Source organism: Psammomys obesus, unplaced genomic scaffold (genome assembly GCF_907164565.1).
Source record: "Psammomys obesus unplaced genomic scaffold, mPsaObe1.curated_primary_1811, whole genome shotgun sequence".
Lineage (NCBI taxonomy): Eukaryota > Metazoa > Chordata > Mammalia > Rodentia > Muridae > Psammomys > Psammomys obesus.
The window spans coordinates 1929839-1945777 of record NW_026588752.1 but is presented as its reverse complement, the minus strand read 5'-3'; the positions used below and the strand labels follow the sequence as shown (position 1 = coordinate 1945777).

Here is a 15939-nt window from a genome sequence, read left to right as displayed (position 1 = left end):
AAAAAAAAAAAAAAAAACAAAAAACAAAAAAAAAAAACAAACAGCATCTTCAACAAATGGTGCTGGTCTAACTGGAAGTCTACATGTAGAAAAATGCAAATAGATCCATACTTACCACCCTGCACAAAACTAAAGTCCAAGTGGATCAACGACCTCAACATAAAACTAGACACACTAAACCGCTTAGAAGAAAAAGTGGGAATACCCTTGAACTCATTGGCACAGGAGACAACTTCCTGAACACAACACCAACAACACAGGCTCTAAGAGCAACAATCAATAGATGGGACCTCATGAAACTGAAAAGCTTCTGTAAAGCAAAGGATACTGTCCTCAGAACAAAAAGACAGCCTACAGATTGGGAAAAGATTTTCACCAACCCTATATCTGACAGAGGACTAATATCAAGTATATATAAAGAACAAAAGAAGTTAAACAGCAAAAAATCAAGTAATCCAATTAAAAAATGGGGTACAGAGGTAAACAGAGAATTCTCTGCAGAGGAACATTGAATGGCAGAGAAACACTTAAAGAAATGCTCAACCCCATTAGCCATCAGGGAAATGCAAATCAAACGACCCTAAGATTTCACCTTACACCCACCAGAATGGACAAGATCAAAAACTCCAGAGACAACATCACTCTTGTATGGTCTCGCCACTGTCACACTTGCTTCTGATAAGCTGCTTTTCCCGTTCCAAGTTCTCAGTAGATACATCCTGAATGATTGATTAAATTCATTCCTAGTGAGCCATTGTTTCTTCAGAAGACAAGCATGCTTTCTTATATCCAAGTATTTGTGAGTTCTCCTCCACTGTGTTACTGTGCTTCCACTTAGACCTTACACTGAAGTCTGAATCCCTGATGTGATGATATTTGGAGATTGGATTTGGGGCAAGTAATTAGGTTAAATGGGGTTATGAGTGTCATGAGCCCCCAAGATATTTTCCTAAGAAAAGAGGGAGAATAAAGTGCTTCTCCCTTTGACCTGTGAGGACAGAGCAAGGAAGCAATGAAATATACACGTTGGTATATTACAGGTCCAGCTTCCCGAACAGTGAGATGTATGTGCATATTGTGCCCATTGCTGGTATTTTGTTTCAGCAGCCATAGAAGACTAATACAGTCAGTCACCTTGACATCCAAGTCCTTCAGAGATGTGAAACCTGAATGCCTTTCATTTTCTTCCCACATTTCCAAAGGATGAAAAGAGCAAAAGACTCTGGAGTCAGCCCCTCTCAGGCCTTCTACCCTTCTTTTTGAGAAATCCCATCACTTGAGCTGGGCATTGTATTTATTTGAACTGGGAGAAATGCAATGTGTTTCTAAGTCTGCAGTACCCAGGTACAGAATTGGCCCTGCTGATCTAGGAGTAAAGTATTAACTCTATCCAAAGTTGTGTGATTAACTTACTTGTTTGCCTATAGAGCTAAAGTGAAAGAAAGCAGGAAGCTGGGAGACTCTGTGCAGCCCTGTTTTGAAGTGGAATTGTGAGCAAACCAGAGACATGTGTTTTAATTCATATCCCCTGACATGCTATTATTACGTTAATGGAAAATAACTTTTACACTTTTTCTCCATTTTAAATGGAGAATTGCAACATTCTCTAATGCAGGGTAGGAAGCTGATTGGATGTGAGTGATTTTTCTAACCCTTCTCTCCTTCCATCCTTGGTTCTTTGTACACATTCAATATGGTTGCAGTTTTGCTTAGAACATATATATATTTTCCCCCTGAACTTTTTTCAATTGCTTTTTTATCAGGTTTACAAATCACATCAAATAGGTATATTGCAGAGCTCTGTGATATTATTTTTCGAGTTTATAGCACAATGTATTGAATTATGCCAGCCTGTGCACTGGCCTTGCTCCTCTCTGCAGAAAGAGAGCAACCATGGACTGTGTAAATTCACCCAGTACCCAGCATCACTGGCTAAATCAAGACCCACTATTCAGGCTGCTAGAACAGACAAAGCAAGTGTTTGTTACACAAATCAATTTGGTCCAAAATACATCACACTGGGCACTCAACCATTCCTCAAATAATATTGTCAACTTAATCAAATCATGCCTCCAAGACTCTCACAAGTTTCTCCTTTTTCTAAGAAGCACCTTGATTGGTGAAAGAGTAGAAAGCAGGGGCTGTTAAGAAGCAACACTTGATTTATTATTGTGAAAAGTGTTATACAGAGAGGAAAGGAAGCTGATAGGAGAAAAAAAAAAGATGTTGTGTGTTTACCAATCTGCTAGAGGGAAAAGCCATGTACCTAGTCATGCCCTCTTGAGCATGTTGGGTTTCCATGCTGTGAAGGCAGAAGTCAAGTAACATTTATGTAAAGAGATTGCTTGACTTAAAGAGATAGACTGGAATGACTCAGGAAAGACATGCTGAGGGACTACTATGTGCCAGAAAAATCAATTCAAAACTATGTTAGATATTAGATAAGATGCTTGCCTTGCCTCTCCAGACTGCATCCTGGAGAGATGACTCAGCATTCATGGAGATAACCTGGACCTCTGCACAGAGGTAGCCAGTGGCAGTTCAGTCCCAAATGGACTCCCTAATAAGGGAAGCAGAGGCTGTCTCTGACATGAACTCAGTGGCTGGCTGTTTGATCACCTCCCCCTGAAGGGGAGCAGCCTGACCAGACCACAGAGGAAGAGTATGAAAGACAGTCCTGATGAGACCTGATGGGCTAGGGTCAACTGGAAGGGGAGGAGGACCTCCACTATCAGTGCCTGGGGAAGGGGCATGGGAAGAGATGTGAGACGGAGGATAGGATTGGGAGGGAATGAAGGTGGGGCTACAGCTGGAATACAAAGTGAATAAATTGTAATAAAAAATTATATTAAAAAAGAATTACTTACAAAAAAATAGAATGCTTGTTGCTCTTTTAAAAGACAAAGGCTTGGTTTCCAGCGTCCATATTAGATAGCTTACAATCACCTATAATTCCAGTTCCTGGGTTTATACCCTCTTCTGGTACCCTCTTCTGGCCTCCTGATGTACCTAGGTGCATGTCCACATTCACACCTATAGACTCACTCACAAACAAACAAATAATAAAATAAATCTTTAAAAGGAAAAAAAAGAGGCTGAAGAGATGGCTCAGTGGTTAAGAGCACTGGCTGTTCTTCCAGCAGACCTGGGTTCAGTTCTCAGCTCCCATATGGCAGCTCCCTCCCACAGATATAAATGCAGGTAAAACTTCAATGCAACAAAAAATAAATAAATCATTTTAAACTATAATAGAAAAGGAAAGGAACATTTTTCTAAGCAAAGACAAAAATAATTATGATTAATAAGGGCTCAGGAGATGACCCCAGAGACCCACAGGTGGTGTCTGGATGTGTTTCAGGCTCGGTACTCAGCTATGTTAGCACAGATCTCATCCTGCCCCCAGAAATTACAACTGCAGTGAATGTTTACTCCTTTGTATGTGCTTTGTAGTTGTCCTTTGTCCAGTCTTTAGACTTTCTACAGCATCTTCACCTTCCTGCTGAGAACTCATGAAAAGGAAAAAATAATCCAGACAGAGTCAGAGACCCTGCTGTGTCCTAGCTTGACACCAACTTGTAGGAGTTGTAGAGCCAGCTTCACTTCTCTGAGGTTCAGATTCCAGGTTGTTCTGATGATTCCATGTGGTGAGGCATGAGCGGCTCTTTTTATGATCCCCAGGTCATGGTATCAGAGCAGAGTTTTTAATTCTCACAGTCTCTGGCCATTTCCACATTTTTCTTATAAACCAGCCCCAGACAGTAGTATTTGACACAGCATTGACAGTCAGAGACCAATTGTTTCAGTATGCTCAGAGCAAAAGCAGATGGCCTTCCTCTGTTACCATTATACCTGGCATCTATATATCTTCTAGGTAGCTTTCTTAAATATTGTACAAAATATTGGAACACGCTTGCACCCCTGCCCCCAGCACATATGACCTGTGTAACCTCAATGTGTCTAAGAATATAGAAGTGTGTTAAGAAACAGGTATTTATGGAATGGCAGAAATAGTAGCAAATAACTGTAGTCATGATCCCAGCAAGACTCACAGATAACATATGCTCAAGAGACACAGGCTGTGTATGTGATTGATATCTTCATTCCTTCTTTAGAAGATGGCAGACTTGTTGACTCTACACTGTCTAAATAACCTCTTTGAGAATACAGGTCAAACTCTGAAAGGAACCCAAACCTCTGGATATCCCTGCATATATTTTATCATTACTTGAAACATTGCTGTGGATTTAACTTAATCTTGTTCTTCATAGAGCACTGTCTTATCCTGTCCTAGAAACTTGTGTTTCTCCCTCTTTCTTCATCTTTCTCTACTTTGTCTTCCTTGAATCCAAGCTTCACACTGACAAAAAAAAAATGCTATGTAATGGAAAGTTCTGGGATGTTGGACATACTATATGCCTGTGTTCTGTTGTGTAGGTAATTACAGGTTAAACTTTTCTTTGTAGCAAATACTAGCTCCAATGAACTTCAGCCATGAGAATGGCATTTCTTCCTAGATACTTCACATTTTCCAGTTCCTTAATTCTTGGGCTCCTGTCATTCCTCCATCATCTCAGCATTAGGCCTGAAATGGCAGGATGGACTTCTTCCCACACCTCATCATGTGCCACACTAGATTTTTTTCTCTTCTACTTCTAAAGACCCTTGAAAGGATTTTGGTGTTCGTGTTGGCCTTCCCATGAATCTAATTCATGGTCAGGTGATAAGTGATTTCAATTCTGTTCATGCAATTCTCACTTCTTTGTCTTGTAAAGCAACTTTTCTATAGGCTCTAGGTATTAGAACATCATTAAGAGATCTTCCTGTTGCCTTCGAGCTCTTAAAAATGTCCAATTATGACTGATAGAATTCAACTTTATCTTAAACAGAAGAACCAACCCTTGATTCAGTCATTGGGAATTTCTGAACTGTAAGTGGGAAAGCTGAATATTAAACTGCCATTTTTCTTTTTTTTGAAGCTTAGATATAGATCAAGGATTTCCAAAGAGAAATCAATGTGCCTTGCTGAGATTAGGACCCATAAACATAAAGATTACAATAAGAGTCAAAGACTTGTGCAGAAAACATAATTTAAATGTCCTTTGCACTAATGATGTATCACAATACTATGCTTGTTAAATAGAGTTAAAATGAATATGCACTGAAGATTGATTTCGTATTTCTTTTCACTTTTTTCCATTTTATTTATTTTTAATTTTTTATAAATTATACTTTATTCACCTTGTATCCCCCCTATAGCTACCTCCTACCTCCCCTCCCAATCCTTCTCTTCCTCCCCCTTCTCTACACATGCCCCTCCCCAAGTCCACTGATAGGGGAGGTCTTCTTTTCCTTCCTTCTGATCCTACTCTGTTAGGTCTCATAAGGAGTGGCTGCATTGTCTTCCTCTGTGGCCTGGTAAGGCTGCTCCCCCCTCAGGGTGAGGTGATCAAAGAGCAGGCCAATCAGTTCATGTCAGAGGCAGTCCCTGTTCCCATTACTATGGAACCACTTGGACATTGAACTGCCATGGGCTACAGGGTCTTTTCACTTTTAAAAAACATGTGACTTCCAGACATTATAAAATTACATCTGCTAATCATATTTTATTTTATTTTTGTTCAGGGCTGCCCAAGTGTGCCTCCTTAGCACCCTTGAGCTATATCCAGGACTGGGTTATACATCCATGTATTTTTAATTCCCACCAAATATAACTTGGTCCTTTCTTGCTTTCTAACCATCATGCAAGCCCTCTCCTTAGCTGGCTGCTGCAATAAGGAGTTCATTTTTCTCTGAATTCTAACTTCTTTTGTAGATTTACACCTGCCGTGCCTTACTCATCCATGCTCAGCTTGAACTTATCTGTAGCACTCATGATCCACAGACAAAAGTCTCCTGGGCTAGTCTGTATCTGGATATCTAAGGTTCAGAAGGGCTTAAGGAACTAGACCAATACATGGTGGAAGTGGCTTTAACTCAGATGTCTTGCTGTAAACAGTCTTTCCCCAGTGCTTCTACACCCAGTTTCTTAGTACCCATTAGGAGGTGCTAGGGATGTTGAGTCTACAGTGTATAAGTAGCCTACTGAGATAACACTGGGGCAGAGGCAGATTCTGAAAGGAGCCAATTTCTATGTGTATTCTCTCAAACAGTCATCCCTGGATTGGTCGATATCAAAATCCAATTTCACTAGGATTAGCTGTGGGTTGCTCAGAGCTATTCATTGAATTAGGAACGATTACAGCGGAGGGAGCCCCACGGTTCTTTATTAAGGTCTTTGTGGAAACACTAAGTGATCTTCAGGAGATTAAAGTGCCGGTGGTGTTTTCTTAACATTTATAACCTGTGCCAATACCTGTGGAGTTTGTTTATTAAGAAAAATTCTGGAGCCAACAGCCTGCCTCCTGGTAGGGTTGCGTCACCAAAGGCCGACACAGAACCCGGTGTGCTGGGTCTTAATGTGCTTGCTCAGAACTTCTGCTAAGCTGGTCTTAGAGATCTGCCTTGTGGGGTTAATGGTTCTCTAATTCCCAGGGTCCTTGGGTCTTCCTGTGTGATAAGAAGGCTGTTTCTTAGAGCTGTACATGAACGTGGGACAGAGAAACAAAACAAAACTGAAATGAGTGCTGCTGGTGACTCATAATCAGTGTAATGTTTCCTCTTACTAAGTGGAGCTTAACTATTATTGTCTCATTCTCAAAAGTCTACAGCAGGCAAATAATTATCATTTTATTCATTTTCAGACTAAATTGTAGAATGTTGATGACCTTTCTAGAAACTGACAAAGGCTTTCCACCCTGGCAGAGGGGCTCAAGTATCTCTGTCTGTAACCAAGTACATAAGGGGAGGTGGCCAACCTGACCTGATGAAGGGAAGGTTCTTGTTTCTCCTCTGCTCAGGTTGGAACATGCTCTTTCATGTTTCCCCTTGTTGGAGGCTAGCTCTTTTAAGAGCCTCCAAGAACCCAGAGGTGAGATTAAATAATAATATAGTAATTCCTGGAAAAGAGTCACTAACTGAATATGCACTTTTGGTTTTGTTTTTATGGTGGAATTATCATAGGTTGGAAGGCAGTGTTTAAAAACTACCTCTATGGTATAACCTCTGTCAACTATGAATGGTTGAGACCTGGTTTGGGAAAAGGTTCCTTGCAGAAATGAAATGAATGACCTCGAGACACCCTTATGTAGAATGGGCTCTGGGTCTAATGCATAATGTCTGTCAGCAGAAAAGGCTGGGGTAGGTTTGAGTCAAGCATCCAGGGAAGATGGCCATGTAAAGATAGAAGTGATGGGTGTTATGATACCACAAGCCAAGAGATGCCCAGAAACAGAAGCTAGAAGAGGCAAAGAAGGAAGGAGCTTGGTCCTGTTCACATGTTGATTTTAGATTTTTGTTTTCATTACTATGGTATGAGAAAGTTCTATTGTTTTAAGCCACTAGACTCTCAATAACCTTCTAAGAGACAAACCCAGAGATTATGTTGGTTAGCCTTCAGGTACGATGGAACGCTAAGTTATACAGCAGGAACGTGTATTTTTGCTAGTGGTTTCAGAGCCTTTGACCTGTGCTTATTGGAGCACAGTACATCGCAGAGATGTGTAGAGAAGGGATGTTCACTCAGTAGGAGCTGCATTGAAAAGAACAGGAAGATCAGTTTAAGGTCTAGAATGCTCAGTGACCTCACTTCCTTTTACAGATGCTGCCCGCTCCCCAAATGCCAAGGGTTACTCACCAAGCCTGTATCTAACGCATGTATGAGACCTACCAGATCCGAACCACAACAGTCATAGAGAAGTACAGGTTTGTTCCAGGGACATTTTCCCAAAAAATTCCAAAAGATATATGTAGAAAAAAAGCCCATTTGGGGCCTAAAAAGAAGCAGCAAGTGCTCTCTTCAGTGCAGATGATGGATGGTCCTTGCTGCTCTAAAGTTTCTGCCTCTTGTACCTGTCCCTATATTTTCGTCCTTGTCCTAAGCCTGCAGGACATGGACCATTATTTCCCTTTCACTGATGAGTGAGCCATCGGTGGAGAGATGTAAAAGGCCCTGCTCCAAATTAGCAGTCAGTGACCATAGGGTTGTTTCAGGTAGGGAGTGGTTCCACAGTCTTGGCTGTTGCACAATTCGTTTCCTCGGACACAGGGACACTCAGCTTGAAATGGTCTTTTTCATTGTTTTTTTCTCACCCTATAGAGCTTGACATTCCTCTTCCCTCCTTTTCACAAACCTGTAAAAATTTGAAACAATTTGAATTTCCTCTTCATTTGACATATTTTCAGTAAAAATGATTTCTGCCATAGGTGTGCCTCCATAACAGTTTATGGGCATTTGTATAAATGTGTACACTACAAAATGATTAATCGAGCATTGTGTGTTTTTATCAAAGGAGACACCACAAAGAGTTCTCCAAAGTCCTGTTTGACTAGAGATGATTAATTTTAATTTTTACATGAGCAGCATAATGCTATTAATCATTTAATATGTTTAATCATAATCTCTGTAATTCCTAATTAGGTTTATTAAACTGAACCATTCAGCAATTGTGCACAAATCCAAGTCTAAGTCCCTTTCTTGTGAGGAAGAGAAACTCATTTTAATTTTTTATTCACATAGCAATTTCTAAAGCGGTGAGGAAAATGGGCGAGAAACTTAGGGTCTTAGCTATTGCCTGTGCCAGCCTAGGGTCTTGTGGTAGGGCGTTAAAACCTCTTACTCTTTGGCAAAGTTGCAATATCATGATTTCTTTGCTGTTGATGTGAAACCCAATGTGCTGTTACTGAAATAAACCAAAAAAAAAAAAAAATCATTATGTGGATCACAGTTTACAAAATGAGTGTGTGCCTGTGTTCCGTGTGTATGTGTGTGACTGTGTGTATGTTTGTATCTGCGTGCATGCATGTGGGGGTGAAGAGTATGTATGAGGGTGTGTTTATGTGTATGTAGGTGTGTGTGAGTGTATATGTGTGTGTATGTGCATGTGTGTATGAGTGTGTAGTGTGTATGGTTGTGTGTGTGCATGCATGTATATGTGTGAGTCTGTGTGTAGGTGTATATGAATATGTGATTGTGTGTATGCGTGCATGCATGTGTATGTGTGAGTGTGTGTAAGTATGGTGCTGTGCTGTGTATGTGGACATCAGAGCACAGCGTCACGTGTCAGCTCGTGTCTTCCTTCTTGTTTGAAGGGTCTCTAATTATTGCTGCATATACAAGCCCAGCTACCCGTGTGCTTTCAGGAATTCCCCTGCATCTGCATCTCCTCCACTGCAGGAATGCTGATTACAGACATGGACAATCATATCTGGTTTTATGTTGGCTCTGGGGCGACAACTCAATTCCTCATGCTTGTACAGCCAAGCCCCCACCGAGTGAGCCTCCTCGCCAGCCCACATAGCATTCATTAACCAGCACGTGAGGCTGGCAAAGGTGATGTTCACTCGGTTATTTATTATTCATTTATTAGTGGTGCACCGATCTTTCATGCTTTCGGCCTGTCAGTGCATCAGCCAATCACTTAACAGGCATTTAAATTCATGTAGCAAGCTGGTCACAACTCACTCCTGCTGTCACCTTTAAGTGGCTTGTAACAGCCACTTGCTTTTGTGTACATGGCTCTTCTGAGCCTACAACTTCTACCCACGTCTCAAGTCTCTCTCCTGCTCATCTTCCACAAATTCTATCTGGCTCCACATGACCTCCCAACAGTGGAGGGGTTCCTCTTTACAGCACATGCTTTGCACTCCCTTGGCACAAAATCTGTCCCCACTGCCTCTCCTGATACTCTCTACTAAGCCAACACTACTGTGCCTTGGAACCTCCAGGGGTGTGTGTGACTTATCTTCCTCAGCCTGCACCCTACAAAGAACCGCCTGCATTTTCATTGTTTTTTCCTCACTTCTCCCTACATCATCTGCCTCCTCACATTTTAGGCCTGTCATGGTCACACTGCACTTGACTGTTGACAGTCATCTGGTGGGGTTTCTGATCCTAAATCAGCTTAGATGCATGGTGCACAGGACACTGGGAGGCCTTAATTAAGAATGTTATTCAGATTGTGTGAAGAAGAAGGATGTGAATGAAATATTATAGTACACAGGAGAGATGTTGAGAAAATAGCTAATTACGCTTCTGTTCTTTGGGTGTTTCTTTTACATTTCTCTGTGTAAGATTGTCTCCTCTAAGTCTCTATTATTTTACACCTGGATGCCTGCACTGATAGTTTTGTCCTAGTTATATACTTGTAAATTGCTTATGAATAGATGAGGATTTTCCTTGCTCATGATTTTAGCTTTGGCAACAGTACCACAGTAGTTTCAAAGACATATTTATTGTGTACTTGAGACTGTTTTGGGTAAATGCCTAGGAGTGGTACAGCTGGATCTTGAGGAAGTGTTATTCCTAGTTGTCTGAGAAAGCACCAGATTGCTTTCCAGAGTGGTAGTACAAGTTTATATTCCCACCAGCAGTGGAGGAGGGTTCCTCTTTCTTCATAACCTCTCTAGCATGTGTTGTCTCTTGAGTTTTTGATCTTAGCCATTCTGATGGGTGTAAGGTGAAATCTTAGGGTCATTTTGATTTGCATTTCCCTGATGGCTAATGAGATTGAGCATTTCTTTGTTTCTCTGCCATTCGATATTTCTCTATTGAGAATTCTCTGTTTAGCTCTGTACTCCATTTTTTAATTGGATTACTTGATTTTTTGCTGTTTAACTTCTTTAGTTCTTTATATATACTTGATATTAGTCCTCTGTCAGATATAGGGTTGGTGAAGATCCTTTCCCAATCTGTAGGCTGTCATTTTGTTCTGAGGACAGTGTCCTTTGCTTTACAGAAGCTTTTCAGTTTCATGAGGTCCCATTTATTGATTGTTGCTTTTAGAGCCTGTGTTGTTGGTGTTCTGTTCAGGAAGTTGTCTCCTGTGCCAATGAGTTTAAGGCTCTTCTCCACTTTTTCTTCTAAGCGGTTTAGTATGTCTAGACGCTGGAAACAGCGTCTCAGTGGAGGAATGGATGCATAAATTGTGGGATATCTACACAATGGAATATTACTCAGCAATAAAAAATAGGAAATCATGAAATTTGCAGGTAAATGGTGGGATCTGGAGAAGATCATCCTGAGTGAGCTATCCCAGAAGCAGAAGAGGCACACAGTATATTCTCACTCATATAGACATATAATATAGGATAAACCTACTAAAATCTGTACACCTAAAGAAACTAATCAGGAGGGAGGACTCTTGCTAAAATGCTCAATTCCATCCAGAAAGGCAAAGAGGATGGACATCAGAAGAAGGAGAAAAGAGGGAACAAATCAGGAGCCTGACACAGAGGACCTCTGAAAGGCTCTGCCCTGCAGACTATCAATGCAGATGCTGAGACTTATAGGCAACCTTTGGGTAGAGTGCAGGGAATCTTATGAAAGAAGTGGGAAACAGTAAGATCTGGAGAGGACAGGAACTCCACAGGGAGAGCAACAGAACCAAAAAAATCTGAGCACAGAGGTCTTTCCTGAGACTGATACTCCAACCAAGGACTATGCATGGAGATAACCTACGACCCCTGCACAGATGTAGCCCATGGCAGCTCAGTATCCAAGTGGGTTCCATTGTAATAGGAACAGAGACTGTCTCTGACATGAACTGATTGGTCTGTTCTTTAATTACATCCCCCTGAGGGGGAAGCAGCATTACCAGGCCACAGAAGAAGACAATGCAGCCACTCCTGATGAGACTTAATTGACTAGAATCAGAAGGAAGGAAAAGAAGTCCTCCCCTATCAGTGGACTTGGGGAGGAGCATGCATACAGAAGATGGAGGAAGGGAGGGATTGGGAAGGGAGGAGGGATGGAACCACAGGGGGGATACAAAGTGAATGAAGTGTAATTAATAAAGAATTAAAAATAAAGACATACTTAAGTGGACAATGTCTACTGCCACCTACAGACAAAATATATTAATTGCAGAGAAAGTACAGAAAAAGGGTGTACGCTGCAGTTAATGTGAATTTTCTCTTAATTCTTCCCGATGTTATAGGATTCAGTGTAATAACAGTATCCTAGCTTATTTCTGAGTAGAGGAGAACAGAAGGAAATAATGGACTATGCTAGTAGGTTTACATTATCTACATTAGCATAACCCAGCAGAGCTTCCTGGCAATATTATGTTTTTGCCTTTTTCCAACACAGGCCCTACATGTATGTGCCATTTCAAATGTAAGAAATGCAAAAAAACCCACTAATTTATACTTTATTTAATGTTCATTCTGTGAAATTTGAATGATCTCCTGGGATCTGTGGCAGTAGACAATACAGATTTGTACAATTAAGAAGCTAATTTAAGATGCTAAGAAAAAAGTTGACTCAATCATCTGATTCACTATGAATGGCAAACCACCAAAGTGCCTTTGCAAATTTTTGACATTTATTAATATTTTATCTGTACAGCCTCAGTACTTATATATGTGTAGCCTAAGAATCTGGGAGGCATTAGGGGATGCAAGTTCTTATTTTTAATGATCTTTACTCCCTTTTGATGAGTTTTTCAGTGAGCCCCCAGCCTCCCATGCTTCTTTTTCTCCTCACACAATGCTTATCTCCTTCCTCCCAACTCTACCCTTCTTTATGAATGGTTTTTATTTTGCCTTGCTGCATAGAGTTACATTTAATGAATCTGAGACTTTTGACTGTTTTGCTTGACGTGGAATCTCAGATCCATATCTAGGCACTCAGTTGATGCTCAAAACAAACTTTTTGCTGTTAAATAAAAACAAGGACCAAGAATCTTTGTCTGATACCATTCTGCCATGTAGGAGAAGGGAGAGGACCCTGGGACAGAGTACTTACAGCTACTCAGAGCCTCTTTGCTTTCCCCTTGTTCCTTTAGCAGACAGATGATGCAGCACCTACTGATGGCCAGCCCCAGCCCCAGCCTTCTGAAAACACAGAAAACAAGTCCCAGCCCAAGCGACTGCATGTGTCCAACATCCCCTTCCGATTCCGGGATCCAGACCTCCGACAAATGTTTGGTGTAAGTACTGCCTGTGTCCTAGTTCTTCTCCTTGTGGGAATTCTGGGAATTTATCTTTTATGATGGAATGCTATTTTGGGATGTAGGCATTTTAGCATCTAATGCCTGGGTCTATAGTGGCTAGGTTTCCTGAGGGTGGCAGGATACATTTATTTGTATTAGTTGTGCTTGTGAGGTTTCTGCTTTGCCAGTTGGTTATCCTCTAACAAGTAACTTAAATGTCAAGTGGAAAATAGACTCCTCTATTAACCGCTGATAAGAAGAGCCACGGGTTATTCCAAACCCAGCATCCCAGGACCCCATTTTATAACTAAAATACATGTTGAAGCTCTTGCCTGTTTACCTACAAGAGTGACCCAGGAGTAACTGTACCCCAATTTTCCTCAGGCACTGTGTTCTGCAGTGGCAGTGAATGGCTAGTTCTACATAAAGCTTAGTTTTCAAAACCAGCCACAGCCACCACTAACAAAAACTACCAGCTTTTAAATCTGATTTGATTCTTGCAGCATATGATTTCCTAGATGAAGGTTCAAGGGTATTTACTCTGCTACTCAGGGCCGCAAAGGGCAGCCTGGTCTAGGCACCATGGTGAAACAAAACTAGCCAGAAGCCACCACTCACCCTGAGGAAATAAAGGATGGCTTTGCTTCCTCACAGGTCATCGTGACCCTGATTATTTTTCTGGAATATGTTTGAACAATCCACCCAGGGAAAGGAAGAGTTTACAGCTTATTTGGTCTCAGCTGTGCCAAAGGACAAAGCTTTGGCGAGGCTCAGATAACATTTTGTGTTTTGAAAGGTAGTCACTCTGTATATGACATCCCAGTAGCGGTAGCAAACATCTGTGCACTCGACCAAAGAACTACATTCTTAACATTTGACTCGGAACAAAGGTGGGCTGCTTGGAGGCTCCTCTAAGAGTTTGTGGAGAGCTGCAAATATGACAAAAGCAGCAAGAAGAGGTTGGATGTCTCATTGTGAGCAAAGCTCCTATTATTCTCTGCATGAACAGGAGCCCTGGTTCATTACTCAGGGGCTCCATGATTTGGGGGGTGAGCTTGGACCTTTTATTTCTTTAACACACACGATGCTTATCAAGTATGCATGTGACACAGAAGCAGAGCATGCATCCTAATATTTAAGACACCCAGGCTTGAATCCTGACATTTCAGAAGAAAGGTCAACTTTTGCACTTTTATCGCTCTCTCATTTGGTAATAACCTTGAGTTAAGCCCTCTAACTCTTGCAGAACGAAGATACCCTCGGGCACTCTCAGGTCAAAGATGACTTTGAAAAGTGCAGAGCATTCGAAGTTAGAGTCGAGGTTAAGTGTGTGTAAAGCAGTGGGACCCAGCCTGACTGATGGGTAGCTGGAGGACTGATATCCTCTTTGCCATGTCAAGCTAAAGGAATGTCTTGTTATCCAGTCTGTCTTTACTCATCAAGTGTCACTGTGATGTTGGCTTTGAACTGGATTCTCTTAATGACCATCCTCATGATCTTCCATGGTGACATGCAAGGCAGCCAACCCCCAATTTTTCACCCTTAAGGGTCTATTTTTTTTCCCATGGACTTTTTGATTATCTTAACTTTACCTGAGGCTACAGGGCTAAGTCAGAAATGTGGTCAAAACACTCGCAGCTGGAAGTCACACAGAGGAGGTGCTGCCTATATTAATATCTGAATCTCTCTGTCCTTTAGGGTTAGGGCAGATGGCCCAGAGAAAGAACTTGTCATGTGACATGCTACCTGGTATTAAACCCAGATCAAAATCTATTTGTTTCAAAATACTGTTTTTTTAATTTTTTTTTCTTTTGAGTCAATTTTTTTTTCACGCAGCTAGCTAACAAGAAGTTGTGTCGATATGATAGTTACACCCTTAGTTAAGGGAGCACAATATACATTCATGAACACTGAAATTAATTCTACTTATCACAAATAACATCTGTGTCTATGTTAAAGAGTATGTGTGGATTTTGTGTGCTGTTGGTCCCATCTATAAAAATCATTGGGCCATATGGATTCATGGACCACTTGCAGTAACTTGGGAGTCCTCTTTGGTTTTTACAACTGCTATTTTAAAGAAATAGACTTTTCCTAAGAGGAACGTTGGTGGTCACAAAGCCGTTCTATAATACGATACATTTAGCAGCATGAATCATGGTGAGAAGCATCTGGGACATTCTGCTTGGCTCCCCATGGTGGAATTTAGGGGGTTCAACAGTTTCCTCTTTCAGATCTTAGCTACTGTAAGCAACCATGTTTTAGTCTCAGCTAGCTGCCTCTTAAGTCCTTTGGCCATGAGATAGTTTTTTTTTTTTTTTTTTTTTTTTCATATCTTCTGACTTCTGTCTCCTTGCTTGAGCACAGGCTAAATGGGGATAGTTACAGAGAGAAGTACACAGATCTTTGTGCTTCTTACCCCTATTGAAAATGGAAGCACAGATATTTCAATGTCACAAACAACAAGACACAAAGTACCCTCCTTTTTCTAATTGCCTAGAACTTGGCAATTTCCAACTTCTCCAAGAACGGGGACTTTCCCCATGCTTTTCACAGCAGCTACTTGCCTAATGGTTCCAATAGGTGTCTCATGTCTTAATGTGCGCTTTCTTTATCTCTCCAGTGAGATTGCCATCATAGTTACTTCTCTTCAGTTGTCTATTTCCCATTCTCCATTTTTACCTTTCTTGGGGTCACTTCTTACAAGGCTGACATTAAGTTATGTTTCATAGCACATTTCTTTGCATGCTGTCTTTTAAGGTGGTATGTTTATTGCTTGGGTGAGAAGTATGTGCTACAATATACAAAGCAGTAGCTGGAGTCCTTTCAAGTCATCCATAGTGCTGTGAGTAAATGGGGCTAGTGGGGTTGTTAGAAGCACCTATTCTAGATGTTTCAGTGGGAGAACTGA

The 15939-nt window shown here is 41.1% G+C and overlaps 1 protein-coding gene across 1 annotated transcript in view; it reads left to right on the top strand.

The window, feature by feature from the left end:
• The window catches only part of Rbfox1 (RNA binding fox-1 homolog 1), a 2133674-nt gene that overhangs the window by 2017881 nt on the left and 99854 nt on the right, over positions 1-15939 (top strand). Inside the window, exon 8 of the mRNA XM_055604373.1 lies at positions 12882-13025. Within this exon, the coding sequence (XP_055460348.1) occupies positions 12882-13025 (144 nt within the window). The remainder of the gene's footprint in view (positions 1-12881; positions 13026-15939) is intronic.